At 39.8% G+C, this 25,150-nt stretch overlaps 1 protein-coding gene across 4 annotated transcripts in view; it reads left to right on the top strand.

Annotated features, from left to right (window-relative positions):
• The window catches only part of syt1a (synaptotagmin Ia), a 225,276-nt gene that overhangs the window by 192,944 nt on the left and 7,182 nt on the right, over positions 1 to 25,150 (top strand). For 3 of the 4 annotated variants that reach the window (XM_039792435.1, XM_039792433.1, XM_039792434.1), the window contains 5 exons: positions 2,324 to 2,449; positions 8,978 to 9,145; positions 10,846 to 11,013; positions 15,512 to 15,629; positions 24,043 to 24,176. In XM_039792435.1, the coding sequence (XP_039648369.1) occupies positions 2,324 to 2,449; positions 8,978 to 9,145; positions 10,846 to 11,013; positions 15,512 to 15,629; positions 24,043 to 24,176 (714 nt within the window). The remainder of the gene's footprint in view (positions 1 to 2,323; positions 2,450 to 8,977; positions 9,146 to 10,845; positions 11,014 to 15,511; positions 15,630 to 24,042; positions 24,177 to 25,150) is intronic. The other variant, XM_039792436.1, reaches the window with a different exon arrangement.

The following is a 25,150-nucleotide window of genomic DNA, read 5'->3' as shown; positions in this document are numbered from 1 at the left end:
AGTATTTCAATCGCTCTTTTTTCTCCTACTTTTTGTTCCTGTTCCTGTGTTTCTTTTTGTCTTATAAGGACCCGCTTACATGTTAAAGAGTGTGAGTAAGGTTTGCCGTGTAATAAAGTGGTATCCACCCAGAGAAATGACATCACCAAACGATAAAACAAATGGGAGGGAATGTGATTATACTCTACCTTTCAACAGTACAGAACGGGAAGCAATGAAACCCTGACACTTCAAATGGAGTTAGCACACTAATTGCACCAGCGGAGCATCATTATACCGCTGTCCTTGGTGGAATCGTGTACAAAGTGTGTTTAATTTGCTGCAACACCTCTGCCATCAGACATAGATCCGAATCGAATCAAATACAGAAACCACTGACACTGTTTTCATACTTCATTACTTACTGTAAAAGAAAGCATAAATTAAGATTCAAATGCCTTTTAGACTTTTAGTTAGTTTATTTTCTCATGTAACAGAGAACAGCGTTACCAACCAGCAAGGTCAGTCAAATACCTGCAGCACAGCACATCACTTGTGCTTTTTAAAGGAGAAGATTTTCCATTAATTTCAAATACTCTGGCTGCCTTAGAACATCTAATTTTTATTTTCAAATAGCCATTAATCAAAATAAACGACCTGTTATTGGTTGCCCTAATAACTAATCTCTCAGATCGGTGAATCTGCCACTTCCGAGGCAAGCGGTCATTTCTCCTGGTGTGCCCAGACTCTGGTGTGTTAATTCCTGTGTGTGGTTGTTTTAATTTGTGTTTCTTCCTTCTATGTCCTCCTTATCTGTGTTGTGTCTGATGACTGTTCGGGATGGTCACTGGCGGTAGGTTCCCAATTGCTGTTGGATCTTCTTAAGCCTGCTGCTCTGATGTGTTTTTTTTTTTTATAGCCTCTTGACAACTTACTCCCAAATATATGTAACTACGCATACAGTACATGTATATCTGCTGTATATATGTGTGTACAACTTGCATATGCACATATATATGTATGAAAGAAACACTGGGTGCGCATTGACAAGGTTGAACGATGCTGATTTTTTTGTGCCGAGCTGAAGTCTCCTGCCTTTTGAATCTTTAATTTACATTTCAAACGAGTGGCAGCGAGCAAACGTGGATTGATTGGTAATGAAAAGGAAGCTTTTGACTTACAGTAGCATTCACATCTGTCAAGCCAGGTGAAACAGATCGTACCTTTCCTGGAACACAGATGTGGGGACATTGGATTAACCTTATAAAATCATATAAATTACATGTTTAATAAAATATTTCTTCAATCATTTTAACCTACTCCACTTTTCTCTCTAAAAACCACTCAATTCGAATTTGCTCCCACAAGGCAGAGACCAAAGTGGCTCAGCGGAACATTTGAAAACCAGTCAGTGTTGTTCAGCCTTTTGCTTCCACATGAGCAACTTGACAAACTAATAGGAGCAGGCCCCGATGTACATTACAACCCTTTTTACCAACACCTACCCACCCACTGCTGGCATGATGCTTCTAGCTACCATCGACGTAGGGGATAGCATAAAAGCTTTAGGGGTTATGTTGACAATGTGACTGTATGTCTTGAGGGCGTAATCACGAGAGCACTGGTTTGTACGACAGAGAATGCTCTGCATGCCTAACGAAAGAGATAACTTGGAAGGCAACTTTTGACGCTGAATGAATGACCCTGAGAGCTAGTCTTTGCCTCTTCAATCGCATGTTGGTCTTATAACAAACTCCTCCACCCCACCACCCTTCCTCTACCCACCACCAATGCCACCACCTGCTACCCTTACCTCAGTGCCAGGCTAGCGAAAAAGGCAACTTCACTTCTCACTCTCTGCCACTTCAGACTCTTCCCAGTTGATATGTGTTTTTGCCAGAGACTTGATCTGCCTGAAATAACATCAAGGGAATTGTCTTACAGTAATCTTTTCCGGAAGCATCTTCTCTCTCCTTCTTTCTGTCCTCTCTCTACCCTCCTCCCCCTTCTTCTCCCCCTCTAATGCCTGCCCATCGCTCACATCTCTGGCGACATCATTTGATCTTTCCTCCCTTTAGACAGAAACAACCAGAGATTGATAGAAAAGCATCATCAGGGGACCAGGCCCGGGGCTTTAGTGCATCACAAAGCATGTCCTGGTGTTAACTGCTATTGTGTTTTAGTGCTTGCTCCCCCCCCTGTTTTCCCCCTTATACACCATAAAACAAGTGGCAGCTTTTACAGGAGTAGGTCCACTGGCAGGACCTGGGCGGGGAACGGCTGGCTGGGTGCTAGCACCAACGAGAAACTGGCGACACTGACTCTTGGTGGGTGTTTCCTTCAGGCCTTGAAGGATGAGGAGGATGCGGAGACAGGGCTGACTGAAACGGAGCAAGAGGCAGAGCCCAAGGAGGACCAGAAACTGGGCAAATTACAATACTCCCTGGATTACAATTTCACCGAGAATACGGTAAGGGCCTGTTCTCCAAATCTCTCTGTGTGTGTCGTTATTGCAAAAGGTCCTCCTTCGTAAGTATGGTCACACCCAACTTCTGAGGGGGGTCCATCTTTTCATCTCTCCAGGGATCCAACCCAGGTTTTGCACAACATTCTCCTTTTGTTGCGTTACCACTGCCGTAAACACAGTTTGCTCACTGAAGCTTGAGAGCAATCTCACGGGGACATCATGGTGGTTGAGTTTGTGCATACGCAACTGAGCCGTGTGAAAACATACAGTACACTATTGGGACTTCGTTCGGCTCTGAATTTGTTTCTTTCTTTCTACTTGATTGAAAACAGCCCCTGCAGATACCCATCTGCTTTATTTTTTCCAGTGGCTGAGTTTTAAAAAAGCAGAATGAGGAAGCGCATCAGCTTCCTGGCGCCAGATGTTGTGTGACAGATAATAGACACGGTGCGTGAACAATGCGCTGTCCCTCACTGTGCTAGCTAACTCCCCATTATAAACAGAACTGACAGCCGGAGATTAGACAGCAACACTGCTCCTATACACACCAAGTCACAATCTGGCAAAGGTTTGCGCCCCCTTCAGTAACCCCTTAACCTTTGCCATATTCATCAATACACAGAGTCAACAATGATGCTAATACAACTCAACACCATCAGTCAACCAGGCCCTTATTTCTTTTAGAGACAAAACGACCAAATATTTTTCATTTTATGAAAATGGCATATTATGTGGACAGCATTTCACAGAGGGATCTTTTAATGTAGTGGGAGGCAGTGACAGGTCTCTCTATGAGGTTCTTGATTACACTGGTAATAGGATCCACAGTGGAGCTAAAGTGTAACGCGGCTCATTACACGAAGCTCCCAGCAGACCGACCTAAAAACCCGGACTCATTTGACCCACTATTCAGAGACGATATTATGGAGAACAGTGACTGGGATCATTTGCAGTTAGAGATGATATCTGATCACCGTTGAAGCATGAAGATGGTATTTTTGTTTTGTTCGAACCTAATGCCCCTGGAAATCACGTTCATACTGGATGATTCTACTCTGCACGATTTAAGACCAGAGCATGCTTGATATGTAATGCTCAATGTGTGGTCCGACCTTGACTAAAGTGTTTATATCTTTGCCGAGAAGGTACACTCAAAGTGACAAAATTAGTCCATAACATTTCTGTGTCAATGCAGGAAGTAGTATGCCCTTTATGTAGTGAAGTTGGGATGATAAATGGGCGTGTAGCATGTCCCATCACAGACCAATACTTAATGCCTGTTTTTCCCTTTAACTATCATCTTTCTATAACCGGTTTTGATTACTTAACCTTAGATGTAGAACTGTTACAGGGAACAGTCAACAATGTTGTCATTTAATGTCATCTGTAGGGTTTGGCAGGATCATCCAATATAAGTCTTCCGTCTGGTGATATGATCGGGAAATGATATTCAGCATCTAACTTCTAACTTCTGGATTAGTCCGTGGTCATGTAGCCGGTTCATAATTTGGTCATAAACAACCAAGGGTTACACTTTACTTTAAGTTTTCTATATAAGAGTGACATGACACTGTCATGAACGTGTCATAAAACATTATAAACAAGTCATAAACGTTTATGACATAACTCTTTTTTTAGTAAGTGTCATTCGGTTTTGTCATGACACGTTATGGTTATGGTTAGGTTTGGGGTTAGGGTTAGGGTTCATGTGTCATGACTGTGTCATGACAGTGTCATGTCACTCTTATGTAGAAAACTTAAAGTAAAGTGTTACCCAACCAAGTCTCTTGCCATTCCTTGAATTTGTCTAACATTTGCGAAGGCCCTTTTCGACAGAAGTTCCGCATCTCTTTGTCTCTCCAGTTACACATTTTTTTTGTGTAATTCAACCCTTCTTTTTTCGCCCTCGGATGTTTGTATTCTTCCAGTTTTGCACCAGCCGCATGATAGAAACGTCATCAACATGCCCACTTGTTCTCTGTGAATTCTCTGGACAGTGAGCGGCTCTATTCACACTTTGGGCTCAATCGAACATTACACAGACTTTGTACTAGGGAGCTGGCAGGGGAAAGGCCATTTAATATCCAGTTCAATTGACTTGGACATTTGCGTCCTCATACAACTCCTCCGAGTAATGTCTACATAAGTTCAGGGTTGGAGTGCATGTGTGAAAGGAACTTATGTGACTTTTGGGTAAACTGACACCAATTTGAAAACACGCCTCATTTAAGATCCTGCCGTAAGCATTGTAAAAGAGACTTTACCTTTATGGCCTGAGAGATCTGTCGGTAAATGTTCCACCCTGCCAAGAAAAAGGGGAAACACTGGTTTGTGTGTACAGAGACTTAGGCAAGAGTGTGAAAAGACGTGCAGAGATTAATGTCAGGTCCTCATGGCAAAGAGTCTCAGCTTTGTTTCTGTCTGTTAACCACCACAAATTGCTGCTGCCCCTGGTGTTGATGACTCTGGGTTTATACACTAATGAGACAAAAAGATTTAGTAAAAGATCCAAATCACTCAGGGAGCGATGATGCAGCTACATCAGACAAATACACAGCAAATGAACCACAAAGAGCCCCCTCAGCACAGCAGGAAGAGAATTATAATGTCATTCCCACTTTCAACATCATTACCACATTCATTGCTCTTTTCGCAGGTCAAGAGCAAGCCTCTTGCATTGTGTCCAGTCTAGAGTATATGAATTTGGCAGTCATTATTAAGAAGAGATGAATTTCAAAAAAATCGTTATATTTCTTTTTATTATTTAACTCAGAATTTCCTTGAGACGGTCCATTTCTGAAATAACACACAGCTGCTTCAGTAAATATTAGTCAGGAAAGGGACTATTGGTCGTTTTTGGAAGTGTGTGTATGCGCAGTGGTGGAATGCAACTAAGTACATTTACTCAACTACTGTACTTAATTACAAAGTAAAGGTACTTTATTTGAGTATTTCCATGTTATGCAACTTTATACGTCTACTCCACTATAGTTGAGTGGAAAGTAAAGTACTTTTAACTCCACTACGTGTGTCTGACAGTTTTAATTACTTTTTAGATTAGTTTTTCATCACCTTCCTGTCCAGTAAAAATCCTGTATCTCCGGATGTGTTGATGTTGAACGCTTGTGTTACACTGAAGGATGAAGCTAAGGAACACTTTATGTGCCGAGAAAATTCTCCTAAGTCTTAAGCTAAATAAACCATTTAAAAAGCCTCTTGGCTGCTGGAAAAGGCATCGTCACAAAGCTGAAAATAGGGCTGTTTTTCTGACACCATGAAAAGTAATTTTTTTAAGATATGTGATTCTCACAGGACAGTGACGCTACAAACATATGATGAACTTATAGCAATGAGGCATTGCTGTAGATACCCAACAGTATATAAAGGAGTTAAAATTAGCACAACCTTAAAAATCTAAAGTAGTAAAATTAATCCAGAAACATCAGATATAAAAAGGAACATTTTACTGCACAATGAGTACTTTTACTTTTGATACTTTAAATTTAGCTGATAATACTTTTACTTAAGTAAGGTGTTGAATGCAGGAGTATTTTCATAATTTGTTATTGGTACTTTTACTTGTACCAAAGTGCTCACAGCAGAGCCATGATGCATTTGGGACAAAGCCGTCCAAGATAAGCTGCCAAGGGCTGAATCACCATCCTGTCCTCATTCTGGTCAGTGTGCTGCTCACTGGACTGAAGAGTAACACACAAACAGAGAGGGCTGAATACCAGCAGCCCTCTGCCTGAGTGCTTAGTTAAACAGAAACACCCACACAGATGTGCAAACAGCTACAGTTTTTTTATTTAGTTTAGCTCTCAAATGTGGAAAAGTCAATAGTCAGCTGTTAGAAATAATAGTTAGAATTAGTGCTGAAATACTAAGTTATTTGATTACTTGTGAAGTAAGAGGATCCACTGACTCCGGAAGTGTTTTTTTCCCCCAAGTTTTTGTTCGGAAAATGGGAAAATGACAAGGACTGCTTGGCGACACAACGAGAACAAGTATGTTTGTAGATTGAAGATGTCACCTTGGACTCACAGAATGTGGGATGGATGTATTCTGTGAAATTGTATGGTAGAAATGATTAATTGAGAAAAGAGTTGATCATTTAGTTGACGTAAAAAGCTCTGGCTATGATATGTAAACTACACACAGTGCATACAAGAAATACCTTTTTTAAATGAAATGGTAGCAGTTGGAAAATTACCATGTAAGACCATATTACTCCGTTATTGTAATGAAAGATGCTTTCAAAAAGTCTTTTACTTAACCCAATTTAGAGAAAATTAAGGCTAAGTGAATGTAGGAATAGCTCTGTAGACTCACAGTTGGGGACTAAATTAAATTTGAGAAAAGATATGCATAATTTTACTTTCAGGAGTGCTCTCTGCTTGGTTTGATTTTAAGCAAAGGTGTTCTGGGAAAACCTGTCTTGAGTTGGTGTTGTGAACGTCAACCGTAGTGTCATATAGCATGAGGAAAGATATAATTAGCTGAAGCAGCAAACAACATATCAACATTTCCAACCACTTCCTGTTCTTCTTATTTCTTTTCTGAAGGACCAGTGCCTCTCCCAGTAAAGATGAGCCTTGTTTCCACCAAGCAGTCCGGTTCAGTTCAGTTCGTTACACATTAGACTGGGTTTTTTTGCGTTTCCATTGTCAAAAGTTGTGGATGGTACCAATATGGCTCCATTCCGTCCTGTTTTTTTTGTTAACCCTCTGTTGAGGTATCTAGCACTCTGATCCGTTACTAAAAGTAGAAGCTTGAAACACTGCAGTTCACTATTGGTGCAGCCATTCCTCTGCATCTTCGGTGATAAGGAAATACAGTGAGAGCTTGAGCAATGAGAAATAAAAAGGCTTTTCAGCTCGTTTCTTAGCGTGTGGCTGTCCACAGTAACAACTCCACCTACATTTAAGAGAACCATCTGCAGTGGAAACTCAAAACGGATCTAATTTTTAGGTATGGGTTACCTACGGTTCTAAAGGTACTATACCAAAAGTGTTTGATGGAAATTCGGTTATGGTGTGACATGCTGTGTCTGCCACAGACTGCGCTGATGGATGGGGTGGAAATCAGTAGGACAGCGTGCAAGGATGATTTGCTACACTCCAAATCCAAGTGCCACTTCACAGCACTACAGTGCAAAACACGGGTACATTTAGGCTCAGGTAAATGACAGCTAGAATAATTGTATATCTTTTATTTACCCTCTGAGATATGTAAAGTGAATCTCGATAAACTACACGCAGATGTGCAATCTTCAAATGATATTTATGTCAAAGGGGTCCGTTGAAATCATGACAGAATCTCATTTCAGTGTTTGCAGTGCATTTTCAAGGTAATGTCAAGAAAATGTTGTGCATAACCTGAGGAGCAGTTTATTAATCAATCCATGATGTTCTTGTCTTGTGTTCACTATTGTCTCACCAATGCAGATCTGTACATAGAGTATTACTGAGATAGATACTGTGTAATATGGGAAATGGTTACCATTAACCTGTGCCATACACGTGTTTAATGACAGCACTGTAGTTGGGGTGTTGGTACTCAAACGCAGAGATTAAGAACAGTCACATGAGGTACATTTAGCTCCTTGGAGTTTAAGTTAGTTGTTTAAGTTGGGGTTGTTTTGTCAAACTACTGTTTCCAAGGTCAAGAATGAACTTTGATCCTAGCCTACATCTAATTCAAGTACATGGATGTTTGTTTTTATTTACCACCTCCTACCCCCTTACCATTTTCTTTTGAATGGCCAAAAAACCTCCACCCGTTCAAATTCATTGTTAGTTTCAGTGCAGCTCTGCTTCTGAGAATTTCTGAAGCATTTCAAAGTCCTACCTTTGCTCTGTAAGAAAAAGAAAAACATATCAAGCTATGGTTGTTGGCCTTATTACGATTACCAACTGGAGCTAATTGTCATTGTTTCCTCCTTTTTTTAATTTTTTTTTTTATATATACCACTGTGTCACCGGTAGCCCCACACAGTAGACTGATGCAGCTCCCGACAGCTGTAGAGCTCCATGGCTGAGCGCCCTGGTCAGCCTCCAGATTGCTGCTTGATGGCTGCCTGATAGGAAGTTGATTGACTGACTAGCTGGGCGTTGTGAGAGGCCTTTGAGTAGAGACTCTGACTGGCAGGTCAATCAGCCTCCGTGGCCCCCCATTGTGGTTATCAATTATCCGCCTTATGTGAAAAGAAACCGTCCTCTCATTCCTACTCTGACACATCCTGACCTTTACGAATTCTTCAGCTACTGTCAGCTGCAGCAGACATAACCTTCTAATATCGCTGCCATATCCCAGAAAAATGACGAATCATCTATAAGCCACAATTATGAATGATTGATTGCTAGTGATATCAAAAGACAAGACAAGATATTTCTAGACCTTTCATTAACCAATATATGGTTTTTCTGTAAGGATTTTGGTGGAATGAAGGTGCAGGGCTTGATTAGTTGGATTAGTGGACAGTTTGATATGCTGTCCCTCACTTTTCTACACTTGGTGTTCCTCTTTTAGCTCATGGTGGGGATCATCCAGGCCGCAGAGCTGCCTGCTATGGACATGGGTGGCACATCTGACCCATACGTAAAGGTCTACCTGCTGCCGGACAAGAAGAAGAAGTTTGAGACCAAGGTCCACAGGAAGACCCTGAATCCTGTCTTCAATGAGCAGTTCACTTTCAAGGTACAACCTCACAAATTTCATTTGAATGTTCAAAAACATTTGCTCATTTCAAGTCACTTTTTTGGTGGCTGGAAATCTTTTGGTTCCACTGACAATTTGCATGCAGCCATGAATGCTGGAAATGTGTGGAGACAGTAACCAGCTGGCACATTAACAAGTTCCTGACAGAATATCTCTCTCACACACACACACACACACACACACACACACATATTTACACTCAAATACACACACTGAGGCTCAATGTGATTGGGATTAACACAGGCAGATGCACCGCTACACCCTGGCCTTGCCTCAGCCATAATAGATGCATGGCTGCTGCTCAGCAGTGAGGAAAGTTTTGTTTTTCACCCGTCAGTAAAAGAGCGCAGGTGTTTGGTGTTAAGCATAATTTGATGTGATATTCATCTCAATACAAGGTTTATTTTTGTATGTTTTTTTCATAATATTTAATTCCAAATCTAAAACAGCACAGGTGATTATAAGTAATGTCAAAAAAAGAGATGATTTTATGAGATAATGTCAAGGTCACCCTAGGGAGTCTTATCATTCCCTCGCTCTCTTTTTGTTTTGTTTTTTTGTAACAAGCCATTTCCATTTAATAAGTTTTGTCCCAAAATTGAATGCAATCAGGGATCACAAGTACCCACCTGTCTTTTACCCATCCCCGGTTGCAGGCCTGATAACACTGTCTGTCAGGGCTGGGGCTGGAAGAGTAGGGATTGATTTGGAGACAGAATCACCCACAACATCACTATCCACCCACTCCAAAAAGCACATAAACACACCTGACTCTTCTGCTTGGCATTTAATTAACTTTAGAAACCTCACAATCTCTTCTGTTAAAGTTCAGAACTGACTCTATTAAATTAAATGTATGAAACTGAAAGTTTATTTTGAGTATGTAGTTAGTAGTTTATTTTTTTATTTGTTTGGGGCATTTTTAGGCCTTTATTGACAGGACAGCTGAAGAAATGTAAGGGGAGAGAGAGAGGGAATGACATGCAGCAAAGGGCCACAGGTTGGAGTCGAATAGGTCAGGCCCGCTGCGTCAAGGAGTAATCCTCTATATATGGGCGCCCGCTCTACTAACTGAGCTATCCGGGCACCCATAGTAGTTTATTTTGAGTATGTAGTTAGTAGTTATTAGTAAGTTATTAGTTTGAGTATTGGCAATGTATTCAGTAATCTGTAGGGGAATATGTTTTAAAAGTAACCCTCCCAACACAGAGCTCATAGACTCAGTGGACTGATATGTAGAAGAAAAAGAGGATTTACTTTCTATTGATAATATCGTGTTTACTTCAAAAATATTTAATGACTTCAGCTTTTGACGACATGCTTACTAGCTAACACTTAGGCAATCTTTTATCATATCAGTAGTCGTTTTTCCATCATGATAACACACTGAGCCTCTAAATAGGAGTCAGGGGCAGAGTATACTCAAGAGCTAACAGGCCAAAGTTAGCAAAAAGTGTCTCACTTATGTCGTTCATTTCTGCTATGCGCAAAGTGTCTATCTTTAGACAAGCTCCTATTGTTTGTATAAACTTCTGCTGTAACTGTTAAAATGGATTATATATGGTGAGCCATCCAAGTAGTTGTTGTGAACACTATATATGCTAGTTCCCATAATGAGACAGTATGACAGTATGAGTTTTCAGCCCTTTTTGACCTGTTTCTGTTATCATCCTCCTCAGGTCCCCTACGTGGAGCTCGGTGGAAAGACACTGGTAATGACGGTTTACGATTTTGACCGCTTCTCCAAACACGATGCCATCGGCGACATCAAGGTGCCCATGAACAAGGTGGACTTCAGCCACGTAACAGAGGAGTGGCGAGATCTGATTTGCGCTGAAAAGGAGGAGGTAAGACTTATGAAACCTCTGTAGGCGGACACACATGCCAAACATTAAATCACTACCTCGAAAATGGGAAATGAGTAGGTATTAAATCATTCTGTGACACCTGTCTCATGTGTCAAGGCTCAGATTTGTACGTCTGGTAGCTGCTATTTCATTAATAACAGTATTTTTTATTGGTGCTTGCATAAGTGATATCACAATGATTATTTTTGCTGTGTTCAGCAAGCCAATTGTGCTGGAACCACAAATGTGATGCCGTGGCTGAAGTAATCCATCTCTCCTGGAAATGTCACTTAATCAGATGTCCACACTTCCCCTTCAATTAATAGAAGTGTGACTTTCCAGGCAGCAGTTCAGGAGATTCAATTTTCATGGTAAATGTCATGGCATATAGCACATGTTGCCAGGGGAACCTCATTTTTAGCATTACAGCAGTTTGATTTAAAGGTTAATTATAGCAGTGTTGAATGGCTGCTGGTGTTGTTAAAGTTGAAGGGCATCACTACTTCTTAGCGCGTGGTCGCACAGCCGCACCCGGCAATTTTACGCAAGGCTTGAGACACTGGAGCGATGTGTTGCAGTGTTCAATCTTTGTGGAGACCAGTTGAGGAGGAAGACCATGGAAATTGCTACTTTCCAACTTTGAACTGATGAAAAGTATTGAAATGTCTTATTATTACATTTATTAATTGAATGTGATAATCACAATGTGGCTCTTAACTGTGATTGGGAATGCATAGAAGTGATAATACGGTAGATCAATTTGACAACAACCTTTTTAGGTTATGTGCGATGCCAAGGGGTTTGCAGAACTCGGATCTGCCTCGGTAGCTGCAAATTAACCTGCCAAAGGTCTTCATTTACTTGGCAGCTCAGCTATTATACCTGTTGATGATTGCAAACAAAACTCAATTATTATTTTTAGAGCAGGTCTTAAAGCGATAGTTCAGATATTTTTGAAGTGGGGTTGTATAAGGCACTTAGCCATAGTCAGTGTATAACTAGTCTATATCCACGACGTTCCACTTCCGGGATTGCTCCGGTGCCGCCTGAAATTCCGCCACGTCACTCTTTTCGGCCGGATGTCCGTTACCTTCCGCTTTCTTTGTGTTGTAATTTTAAACTCTAGTCGATTTCTGAGGACTATGGTTAACTGCTCCTCAGATCTCTGCAGGGTAAATCCAGACAGCTAGCTAGACTATCTGTCCAATCTGAGTTTTCTGTTGCACAACTAAAACAACCTTTAAACGTACTTGCACGTGTTCCACCAAAACAAGTTCCTTCCCGAGGCTATTTTGCAGCGGCACCTTGGCTCCGACCGATGCTTAGCACCACCCAAGACGATTGTGATTGGTTTAAAGAAATGTCAATAAACCAGAGCACGTTTTTCTCCCATCCCGGGAATGCTGTGTGGACTAGCCAGACCCTCCGCAGCGCTGTGGAGGACGGTCTGACAATGCAAGACTAGTGTATTACCTACAGTAGATGTTAGCAATGATAGCTGACATTAACATTAGCAGTTGTTCCCGCGGACCTAACGTCAGTTATGTTAACTTTATCCAGCCTGGTTTCTATGTGAGAAAAAAACAATGGCAGAAAGAAACAGACTTGGGGATTTGGGGGTTTAGGAGTTCCAGGTGAACTCATGGAAGACGTTACCGTATGCTGCCACCTGGGAGGTGATGCCAGGCTTCGAAGCAGTGGGCTGTAGGCCCAGCAGTTTTTATACTACAGGAAATTTTATTTTTTTCAGACTGTTTCTGTTTTGTTTTGTTTTTTTCTTGTAAAATAAAACGATTACCTCTTCAGGCCTGAAATATGCAAATGAAACCGTCTGAGGAGAAAAATTCCTCTCTGGGTGAGTAGCCCCATGTGATAATGTGATAACAAGCCAAAAAGATGGGGATCCACTTGTTTTAAATACATACAATGAAAATAAAGCTCTGTAAGGAGGAAGCATATCAGTCCAAACGCACAAAGAAAGAGACTCAGCGAAGATTTAATACTCTACCTACACACAGGTAACACAATCCTCTTTATTTTAAAGGTCAACTATGAAGTAGCAAGTTCCAAAAATGCCCTTTAAGTTTAAAAGGCAGCAGTTGGCCTTTTACAGTTCATAGAAAATATCAAAGAGCCTGGTCACTGCTCTTGAAAGGCATAATTAACTGTTACTCCTTCTCTCGCTGGCCTCCAGGAGAGCGTTGATTTGTGTTGATTAAAACTCTGCCCTCGTCATCAATGGAAGAGCATTTAGGCATTGTTATTGTAGTGCAACTACAAGTCAGAGTAGTGGATGATCAATGAAATGGGTGGGGGGCCCTTTATATTATAAAACACTGCAGCCATTTCCGGCACGCTGATTCTGCAAGAGGCTTTGATTGGAACTTAAACAGACTCCTGATATAAAACAAAGGTTTCATATTCCGGTCCAATTTGCCTCTGAATTAATCTCTGTTGAAAATGGCCACAAGTTACGCAGGTGTGACCTGAGAGAATGTTATTGACTGCGTCTCCTCCTTGTGTTGATAAGAGATATGTCGAGAATATGAATAGCTCTCTGATCAGTGTGCCATGATGAGGCTGTGTTTGGGATGGTGATTTGTGTGAACCAGTGAAGTGATTGCAGTCAGTACTTTTCCAGTAAAGTTGATGAGTGTCGAACAAAAGTGGGAGCTGATATTATAAAACATTCCAGCCAAAACAAGCGACCAAATCCATAGATTGCAAACATGCAGGGACTTGTACATTTGATTGCCTCCGACTCTGAAGAGATGCTGCTGTGTGATATGAAGCATTGCATTTGACATACTGTCTTTTTTTAAACTTGTTATAGGTTTTGATGTATGTATTTTGTATATATAATCTCTTGTCATACCTGATACATTGATATTAATGCACATTGACAAATATCTTGATTGTTAATTTTTTTTGTTTTAAGCACTTTGATCATAATTTACATTTATATACCACTTGCAAAGTACAGTTATATGAAATACATGGATATATAATAAACCAATTTTATATAATAGAGAAATCAATAGAGCCCAGCTACTGCTAGTCTGTTCTGTACACATGACTCTATTGCGTGTCTGTCCGTCCTCTGAGATTTTCTCTCCCTAAGAGGGCGTCGTATGCTGTACAGATTACAAAGCCCTCTGAGGCAAACTTGTGATTTGAAATATTGGGCTATAATCAAATTGACTTGACTTTTTCTTTAATTGATAGTATAACTACAGAGTAAATTTTAAAAGTAGTGTGTTATGTATGTTTTTGTAACATGTAAATCTTTTGTTCCTGTCATTAGTTGCAGCTGCAGTAGCACTAGCAGGCCTTTTTTGTAATATTTCTGGTTAGTTTAATTGGAATTCAATGAAGTTGATTGATAATTTATCATTTTATTTATTCAACAAAATTCTGGTTGTCATGAAAGAAATTATTTTACATTATAAACCTGCTACAGCTGAGTTTCTCACAAAATGGAAGTAGAAGTAATAGTGTGTTTACTTCTACGTCTTCTGCTTCTACAGTATTTTGAAATTATTTTTTCATTTATACAATAAGACAGCAGACAGCTGGCTCACATGATGACTAACCTTGTTAACAGCTTGTCCTGCAGACCGTTTTGAATATAAAATAGATCCAGAAATATTTGTGCATGCATATTTGTCTCCTAATTAATTGTCTCCATTCATATTTTTCAATTTTTATTGTGATATGCATATGTTCTGTGCAGACGCTATAATGTAAATAAACACTTCTCATTATTACTGCTTACAATATATTAGACAAACACAGTTCCACATCAAGAGTACAGAAGACTTTCTCAGAGCAGCAGTAATGGTTAACAAGGACAAAGATTAATGTTAGTAATGATGTTATATTGTAAGTTACAGTATCTCTACGTTCTTTAAAAAATAAGTGAAAGTGAGATCTAAATGGGTGTCGCCAGAGAGAACAAAACGAAGATCTTGGAGATTGTAATTTATACTACTGAATTATGTATGCTGGTCTTTCTGTGCATATTCCTTACTACTGTAGAAAGCATTGTGCATAAAAACGTATGCCCTTAGAGCAAATACAAAAACATCTTTCTGTCACCTTTGTGAATTGTATGCATACATGCACCCTTATTCAAAGCGAACATAATTGCACATTAACTGTAAACAACTCAGTGTCAGTGTACTGTACTTTACATGATGTAACTATTTAATACCATCCCTTTTCATATAGACACACAGGCACTTGCAGCTTTTCTCATTAAATGTTGCAGAACCAAATCAACATGTCTATGTTAAAAAAGGCAACCTACTCTAGAGCTTCATATTTGGTTGACTGAACAATTTCTAATGTGCTTTGGAGGGGAATTTACGAGCTATTTTGTCCCCTCATCTAACCTCTCAGTGATCATCTGCTGTGAGCATGTGATGCAATAAATTTGGATTTAATAGTTGCTGTTAAAACTGATCTCACCTCTGCAATGTCTCTGCCTGTCCAACAGCAAGAAAAGTTGGGTGATATCTGCTTCTCTCTGCGGTACGTTCCCACTGCTGGCAAGTTGACCGTGGTCGTCCTCGAGGCCAAAAACCTGAAGAAAATGGATGTGGGAGGCTTGTCAGGTGAGAACAATTACAATGGTGTGTGTCTGTGCCCACTAACTTCCCCTCTGACAGGTCCTTTGTCTGTAATTATACATGTACAGCAGCACACACTTTGCCTCTCCTACAACCCCTACTAGGATGTTTTTTTTAACAACCACCCAAACACATCACTGGTCACGATTACCGTTGTCAAGAAAAAACATGACTTTGACTACGTTTACCCCCCCCCCAAAAAAATCTTAAAGGTTATGTACAGATGTTCAGATCATAAAGACCCTGCACTGTTCAGACATAATATTGTGTAAAAGAAACATACTAATAATTATAGTTACACTATTAACATCTGTAATTTTGTGTTTTGTTACATAAGAATAGACCATATTTATAATGTGTTATTAAGGGAGAATGACTATTCTTGTGTTACGACCACCTTATAAGGCCCATACTGAGCAAAGCATATTAAGGTTGTAATTCATATACAACTACTTACCTACTTACCATTAGTAAGCAGTAATTAGGAGGTTATTGAGGGAAAACTCTTAGTTAGTTGTAGAATATGGTCATGCAGAATAAGGCATTAATAAGTGCTTTATAACTGCTAATAAAGAGCAAATAAGCTATTAATATGCATGCTAATAAGCAAGTAGTTAAGAGTGAATGTGTGTACCATAATATAAAGTGTTACCAATTAAATTTTTTGGGGGTTTGATTTTTTTTCAAATTTTATGTACTAAATATCTGAGTATGATGTTGCACAGCATGCCATAAAATAAACATGTAAGATTGTTTTTATTGCGCAGTCTACAGGCGCACTTAACTAAGATTATTAAGGTTATTAAGTTCAGGTAATATCGATCTGTTACACAATTAGGTCTGTGTTTTTATTTGATCGTAATTCTCTCTAATAAGCACTTTTTTTTTTTTTTTTTTGCTGATTTGACTTGACAATACATGATAAAAAAAAAAAAAAAAAACATCTTCTGGAGTCAGACAGCATTGGCCAGTATCAGACACACTCACATGCACACAAAGCCACACAGAGCCCTATATGCACACACTCCTTAACACAAATACAAAATCACACAATAAGCTGCCCCCTTTCCCTACCCTGCTGCCTCTCCTTTGACTTTCTTCAGTGGTTATATTTTAAATTCCCCGCTGTGCACTTCCCTCTCCCCCCTTGACGCTTTCTTCTGCAATTACCATACACCTGTGTCCACTTGCTTTCTGCCTGATAGCCCTGTCTCTCCATATAAGCCTAAACATCCTGCAGTACTGTAACTTGGCGCACATTAAAAGCTCACAGCTCCCTTTCATCTACCAGACCAGTTCAAGCAACCATTTGGCAGAAAGAAAACCCCTCCCCCGCTGCCATTTTATGCTACTGGCATTAGGGCTCACCTGTGCCCATTTGCATCATGAGATTGTCAGCCACATTGACTAGTCAGTATAAAAAAGGTGTTAATGTGTCCACTTTGAAGGCCAGGTTTCTCTCTTACAGAGAAGGGAAATAGCAGGGAAGCCAGACAGTTTGACACCACATACTGTACTGTCACATTTAATTGGAGCATGTTTTATCTCTGTGCACTGGTTTGTAGGTTTCAGGGTGAATTATTAGCATTCAGTAATGGCAGAGTGCATGTTTCTAATTACACGCAACCAGAATATACTCCAAATTGCAGTTTGTGTTTTGATTTTTGTTAGTTGCAACTGCTTTTCTGTTCTGAGAATTGACTTGTAGTGTGTAGCAGATGGATGAAATAATGGGCAGGTCTGTAATAACAATAATTAGCCCCCTTCCACAGGGCGTCTCAGCCAGAGCTTAAGAAGGAGAACAAGTAATTGATGGCCTGGGATCAGCCTTCTCCTCTATTGTCATCCTGTTTACCATGCCTAATTATGGCTCACAGAGGAAGATGGTGGTATTATCATTAACCAATGTATAATCAGAAATAATTCTTTTGATTGGCTCCTCATGAAACATCCCATCCAAATCTACCTCCACGCTGCGTCTCTCACAAAAACAGATTTTTGAAATATTAGTTTTGAAAAAGTACAGTTGACTTTTGGTGTTCCTCAGGGTCATTGCCACGTAAGTGCGGTGATGGCCGAGCACCATACTCTTTAGCTGTCGTCTCAAAATAATCCCAGTCTCATTGCTGACAAGTTGATTTCCTCTTTCTGCTGTAGCCACCACAGCAATGTCTACTTACAATACCTATCTATTATGTTGATTTGTGGGCAATCAGATTTCAAAGAATCTTGAATCTCCAGTGGGCGGTGCGTTTTACAGTTGTGTAAAACAGACTAAAGAATAGAAAGTGAGTTATAAAAGCAAGTAATTGCAGCTGCAGGCAAAGTCATCAACAAGTCTTTTAACCTCCCACAGATGCATTGTGTGATTTTGTGCTAAGGGGCAGTAACAATTTCACTTATTGTCTGTTTAAAATTGTGCATTTGACAGTATTTAAAGCAACTGTAGTGTATCCCTGGCATTGTGCACCTTTAATCATGAGCCAGACGCAAAATTGTGTCGGACACAAAGGCTAAGTGTCTAGAAGCAACTCAGAATGAGGACATGCAGGTTTATAGAGGTAGTGGCAATAAAGGTTCCATAACCAGGTAATGGCCCACAGTGGGAGAGGTTATCAAAGCACACAGTCGCCGGTGTCGATGGTAATGAAGCCGCACTGCCCCGACCTGGTGCTCCAGTTCACCATCAAGTCTTTTGGCTTGAGGGTTTATTTGTTTTGTTGTCTGGATCGTCGGACTGAGAGGTTTTCTCGCAGTCAGTAAAGCAACGGGCCAGATGGATCATTAAGATGATGAACGGGCCGAGAAGGAAGCAATTTCAAGTGATTTAGGGAATGCTAAAGTTATTTTATCAGTGTCTTATTTCTTTGTTTTCTTTTGCTTCAATATATACAAATCCAGATAGAGATTATGAGAAGCAGAAGATTTCAGATAATTAAGATTCTCATTGTACAACAAAGCTACAACACATTATCACAAAGATCTCAGATTTTGTGGAGGTGGTTGATGTGGGTCTGCGCCTCAGACAGTTCCACCGTAAACGCTTGTGTTTGTGTGGTTTGTGTGCCCTTTTGTTGCTGAGTTAAGTGTGTAAAACTAAACCGACAGTCACCCCTGGATTCACCCACCATGGCAAATCCAAAATGATGGGAGGAAAGCTAAGATGACAGCCAGGCTATATTTAACCCTGCTTGTATTGGCGTTCATTTGGCACAACTCTGCCAGCGGCCACAGTGGCCACACTCGATTAACATGGAAATATTTGAGGAAGAATGTGCACAGACATGTTGTATGTCTGTGCACATAATGTATGTCTGAGTTACATTAGTTGGCAATTATTCACAGTTTGAAACACAAACTGTAAGTAACCACTTTAAAATAAGACTGCTTTAGTAACTACTGAGCTCTTCAGCTGATTTGGCTCAGAGCTCATCACTTATCCAGAAACCTGACTCTTGGGGGAAATGAATGGAACACTGATAGTGCATCGCCTCATAAAACCATGGCCAAGATCCAGGACTCAGATGAGTAACCCTCAGGATAGTGAAGTCAAGCCTCTTTGCTGTACACATGTGTGAGGAAGTGCTGTTGCATCAGGAGCGCTGCCATTCATCCATGAAATGGGACAGATTACATCCGTCTGGGATAAGACTGTAAAATGGGCCGGATATGAGGTACGGCGAGTCTCCCAAAACTCAATAATGCCAAACTCTCATCTACTGGCCAGAAAGATAAGGGGCGTCTGGATAGCAGTGATGTATTTTTTTTTTTTTTCAACCTGAGAAAGGGTTATCTTGCATTATTCCATTCAGCTGCTGTATTGTGTTTGTTCAGGCACAGTTACCAATATAAGAAGATACATGACATACTACTACGTACTGAACATGTTGTAGCAGTATTTCAGTTCGCTAAACCCCTCCCCAGAACGGTGATTGTCCAGTTATGGTTATAGCAACCATAACTATACACAGTAGGCCTTAAAGTTTGTGTAGTGGTTTTTTTTTTTTTTTTTTTTTTGCATTTCCAAAAGCAAAAACACAAATCAAAAGTGTAGGGAAATAATCTGTGTGGTTATCTATTCTGACATAAATTGCAATTGTTGGCATGCTCGGTTAACAAGCTTACTACCTATAATAGTAATATAGCATTACTTCCAAAGCCTTTCGTTACCATATTAACAATGTCATTGACTAACTACATTATTTTGTGTGGTTATGGGTCACTCACTGTGTAGTATTCCTCCACCGTTGGCAGCTCTGTCCTGATGTTTATTGGATTTGTGAAAATGTACATCCCAGCAACTAAGTCTAAGCATTTTCTCATAAAAAGTAAGAGCATAATGTTTAAAAAAATACAAACAAGTTTGTAAGCTAAGCAGCCAAACAGGGTTAAATAACAGCATGATCTTATCTCTCATAATATATAATATATACAACTTTAACACAATATCATGCATGTAGTCATCAAGTACATAATTAAGATCCCTTTTACAGGACTCTCGTTTTATTTTGAGTCAGTCAGAGATGGAGTTTTAACTCATGATTCAAGAGATTTATTTCTCACACATGTTGCATCAAAGAAATTAAATAAACAAAATACCAGGTAAATAGTTCAAAGTGAAAGTGATAAGTAAAAAGTGGAGTGAACAGTGCAGATAAAATGGCAGTAGCGAATTGTCCTTCAAGAGTTTATTTTTCATTGTTCATGGCTTTGATTGTGCTTGCCTATTGCAGCACATAGTCCATTCCTGAGGTGGTGGGGGTCTTATATTATGCTCCTATAGCTCTGCTTAGGACGCTAACATTAGCTAGCTGGCTACAGCTGATGTTATCTGCCAGCGACAGTTGTCATTTCAGCCAAGAAAATCTAGTTGGCTAGAAATGCGAAGCCTGCTTTTGTCTACCTCTGTCTGAAATCAATGGCACATTCTTCAAAAATTTGAATTTTGAGTAGTAAATCTGCCACAGTTATCATTGTAAACTGCATATGTGATGTGCGCAAACAGAAGCTTGACAGGCAAATGTGACCAATATTCCTTTTTTTTTCTTTTCTTAATTCAACAAGCACACGTCCCACAGATCCCTTTTCTACACCCTCTTTGCCATTTCTCACTTTTTGTGCTTGGCTTTCTTTACACGTCTTTGAACTTGATGAGACAGGAGGTCTGCCTACACAAGATTATTGAAATTATTGAAATAAGCAGAAAAAGACCAGAGGAGCTTCTATGAGCAATGAAAGCCACCATCAGCTGATCAGAAGAAGAAAACCTGCAAAAATATCACTTATGCAGATAATCCAAGGGGGTAAATGTGACAGTAATGGCAACTGAATTGCATGAGTTCAGTGCGGAAACACTACAGAATAAATTGTTTTAAGAGTTTAACTTAAGTGGACAGAATTCCTAAACCTGAAGCTTTGTGGTGCATATTTTGAATCTGAGACACTGATTTTTGACTGATGGTCACTGATGGGCTCATTCCGCTGTTTCAAACGTACTAGTTGAGGCTGGAGAAATTCCTCATTTAGATACTGTTGGATGTATTATGACAACATGCACACACAACCCTCATTCGCTGTTTTTCTCGTCCCAGCACTCTTCTGAACAGGACACCCACTCTATTAGAGCCTACCTGTTCACCCATGTCTCTGTCATCTATTTATTCTCCCTGCTTTTCTCCCTCTTACTCTGTTTGTGTGGTTTTCTCTCTACATTCATGTCAGCTGCCCTGGACGAACCCGCCAGTCTACAATCAGGTCCTTATCCCCCTAAATTGGATAAGCGATAAGCAAGGGAACTAAGCTTGTTTAGTATTTACTTTTGCAAGAAATCCTACTATGTTCCAGCTAAAAACAGAGCTATATTCTAGTGCAGCTCACACATAAAAAAAAACCCATTGTAAAGACTTTGTGCATATTGGATCCAGAGATAAATCCACATTATCAGAGCAAGCAGTGTTTTAGCAACTAATTATAAGCTCTGATTCAAAGTCTTACTTCCTATTTATTCCAGTGCACAGCTCTGAGGTTCAGTAGTTAGGGGGGATATTGGTAACCTCAGAAGAGGAACTACCTCATTAGCATTTTGTGGTTGTTTCTTTTTGTCTTTCTCGAGCAGCATGTTGTCTTGAATGATAAATGACACAAAGTGGTTTTCATTAATTTTCCTCCTACAGCTTGTATAGTCGTCATGATTGACGATTGGTCTTCAAATGTGGAACCAGAATTTTCCACAATCCGGTTGACATTGTTCACACTGCAAACCATGGCCTGTGTTTTATGTTCATTTATTTATATTTATTTATTTAAAATGAGAGATGTATGCTGCTTTTAGGAGTTCCCTCACATTTATGTTGTATTAAGTGTTGATAAGCTTGAGATGTGATAAGCACAAAGTGTAGAAAACCACTGATCTATAGTCTGTGAGAGGCCAAGTGGAAGCCATCATGGCTGACTTCAATCAAGCACACACCCAAAACATTCTCCTCTTTAAGTATACAAATATCCATAATGAAACAATGATTTTAAAAATTACCACCAAAAGATAGTTACATTTTGCTAAAAGCAGTGAAAACAACTACTGAGACCATCATTTAATGTGGTAAATAAATATTAATCCTGTGCTTCAACAGAGAAGGTGGAACTTGTCTGTTCACCTCAATCCACAATAGTTTTCCCTTTAGGCAGCATCTAGGGACCATTAGAGGAACTGCATCCTAAGACACTTCCACATTCGGTATGTTTACCCAAGCACCCAAGAAACCATATTATTCAGAGAAAATCAGGTTACATAGGAAATTGGACAAAGTATTTACATGCACTGTAACCTTGTTACTCTAAATATGCCTTTACATGCAGAATTTTTTTTCATGCATATGTGCACATTTATAAACCTGATTACCCTTATACATGGCCAAGAAATCAGTCATTCTTCTCTATTAATGCCTCATTTACAGAAACCTGTTTTCTCACATACATGAAGAAATTCTGCATGAATTCGACTGTAACTTAGATCCAGGTATTATGAGTAACGGGAAGTATAAGACGTTTGCAGTCCTTCTTTTCTGACCCTAATCAACAGGTGAAGTAGACTCGCTGCCATCAGCAAATGCAAATTTGGTCAAATGCATTTAGTTTTGGGTTGTGACATATTACCTTAAGGCATGATTGTCAACCCGCCTACATTGTACCAGAGTAATGATGAATAGATGCTTATAATGTCCATTTCACTTCTGTTAAATGTAAATGATTGTAACACTGTGCATTTTTCACTTTCTAAATTAACAAGGCCCAACCAACTGCAGCAAAAGATTGTATTGTATTGTATCATAAAGGAAACATTGTGAATGAATAGGAAAATTGCATGTTCTTTGAACCACAGTAATTATTGAATCCTCATTCAATCCTCCTCCTTTTGGATCCTTTTTGTATGCCTTTGAAAATTACAGTGGAACTTATTACATTCTTCGGCTGCCCATATTTTGGACTGATTAGGATCTTTGATTGTGCAAATTTACCAGCTTCATCTAGTCCCTATAATGGCCCAATTAAAGCAAAAAAAAACATGGTTTCTTTGACAATTTGAAAAGGTGATTGCTGCCCACCCTCTCGTCAGTTTTACCTCGGATTAACTCACCTCTTCTCCAATTTAGTTTTAATAACAATTTGGAGCATGTAAACAAATCAGGAGGGGAGCGCTACGTCAAAAACGAAAGCTATGGGCGGTTTGCTGTTTTTCGACACACACTCCACCTGATGAGCCAGAGAATGGATGAGGATGGATGAAGCAGACCACTTGGGTGCCACTTCAGAAGGCATTCGGACAGATGAAAAGGAAACTCTTGAGTTTGGAAGGTTAAATGATGTAAACACACAGGACTCACATGGCCATGCTTTATTAATAACCAATGCCCATTGCTTGTTTTGGAGGCATTTATACATCAAATATGTTGGTACTGTGGGTTCAAACGTTTGTTTTAAGCTAAGTTAGCGACAAGCTAGTGAACATAGTTAAGCATTTAGCACCTGAAGAGCCAGATATTTCTCTCAGGAGTTGGTGGAGACCAAAAACAGAGCTAAAAGATAGTGAAAATTGGATTTGCGTGCATCAGGTGGACACAAACACGTCTTCAAATGAATGTTAATTTTGCTGTGTGTCTGCTGGATGTGTAAATAGGCAACTGTTTGCTGACAAGTTCACCATATCAAAGTTATAATATGTCAGTGTATTGTACTTTCAGATTGTTCCACTGCCCCCAAAGTGGCCAAAGAAATTCAGTTAATGAAGGACTAACTCTTATAATCTGTTAAAGGACGCAGGAAGATAAAAAAGAGCGTCTTTAAATTTTTGTCAGAGAAGTGAAAATCTAAAAACAATTGTAAAATATTGTTTTCCCTGCAGATCCATACGTGAAGATCCATCTGATGCAAAACGGCAAGAGGCTGAAGAAAAAGAAGACGACAATCAAGAAGAACACCCTCAACCCTTACTACAATGAGTCCTTCAGCTTTGAAGTCCCATTTGAACAAATCCAGGTACATTCTCATCCATTTACTGTATACCCTTTTCCCACTAAAATTAGCACATATATGTAGGTTTTTTAAACACAAAAAACCCACTAAAAGTAAGCGATAAACTCCTTTCCCATTGCCAGTAGACGAGAATGTCTTTCTGTTTTTACTTTCTGGTGTGTCACGTTTGACGTCACAAACGCATGGGAAAATGTGTTAACTTTTCCCCCTCCAGCTTTCCGATACAATGCACATAACTGTAAACTCAGTAAACAGTAGAAAGCAGCATGGAGGCCGACTAATTTGGAACAATGTCCGAACTCTGCTTGGGCGGAGACGGAAAGAATTTGTGGCTGAGATGATGCGCGTCATAGCATCTGAGTGCCAGAAAGGGGGCAAAAATTACCCTGGTGTCACAGTGTTTCGTCTATGTTGATTTGACCATGGCAGCCCCCCACGGCAACATTTCTGCCCCCCACGGTATCAGAAATAGGGCTGCATTGTTAGAGTGCATGTCGGAGAACGTTTGTATTTTAGGTGTTCGGAACTGCTGTTAGTGGGTGTTAGTGGGTTTTTTGTCCAGTGGAAAATGGGCTTTTATAAAATATCCATTCTCAAAACTCTGACATTTCTAAAAGTGAATGTGCTATACTGTGGGGACAAATTGTACAACCATTTGGTTGCATAGAAACAACTGATAAGTGGAAGCTCATTTCCCAAATAATCTGTTTAGAGGCGTTTTTATCATAGCAGTACAATCAAAGGCACTTGGTTTCGCAATTTGACAAGCCAATTGCTCGGTTGTTGTTATTCTCTGAACTTGTTATTGCCTGTATCATGTATCTCATTTGTTGCATGTCTTACAATGATTACCATGCACATCATGACTTAAGAGCATACAGCAACAACTGATGTGTTTTCAAGACAAATAGGAAGTGAAGGTTTTTTTCCAGAACAATATGAAGGATAAAGAATGCACAAACTGTGCCAGAAAGGAA

The sequence above is a fragment of the Perca fluviatilis genome, chromosome 23 (assembly GCF_010015445.1).
Source record: "Perca fluviatilis chromosome 23, GENO_Pfluv_1.0, whole genome shotgun sequence".
Classification (NCBI taxonomy): Eukaryota; Metazoa; Chordata; class Actinopteri; order Perciformes; family Percidae; genus Perca; species Perca fluviatilis.
This window is presented reverse-complemented; position numbering and strand designations above follow the sequence as displayed.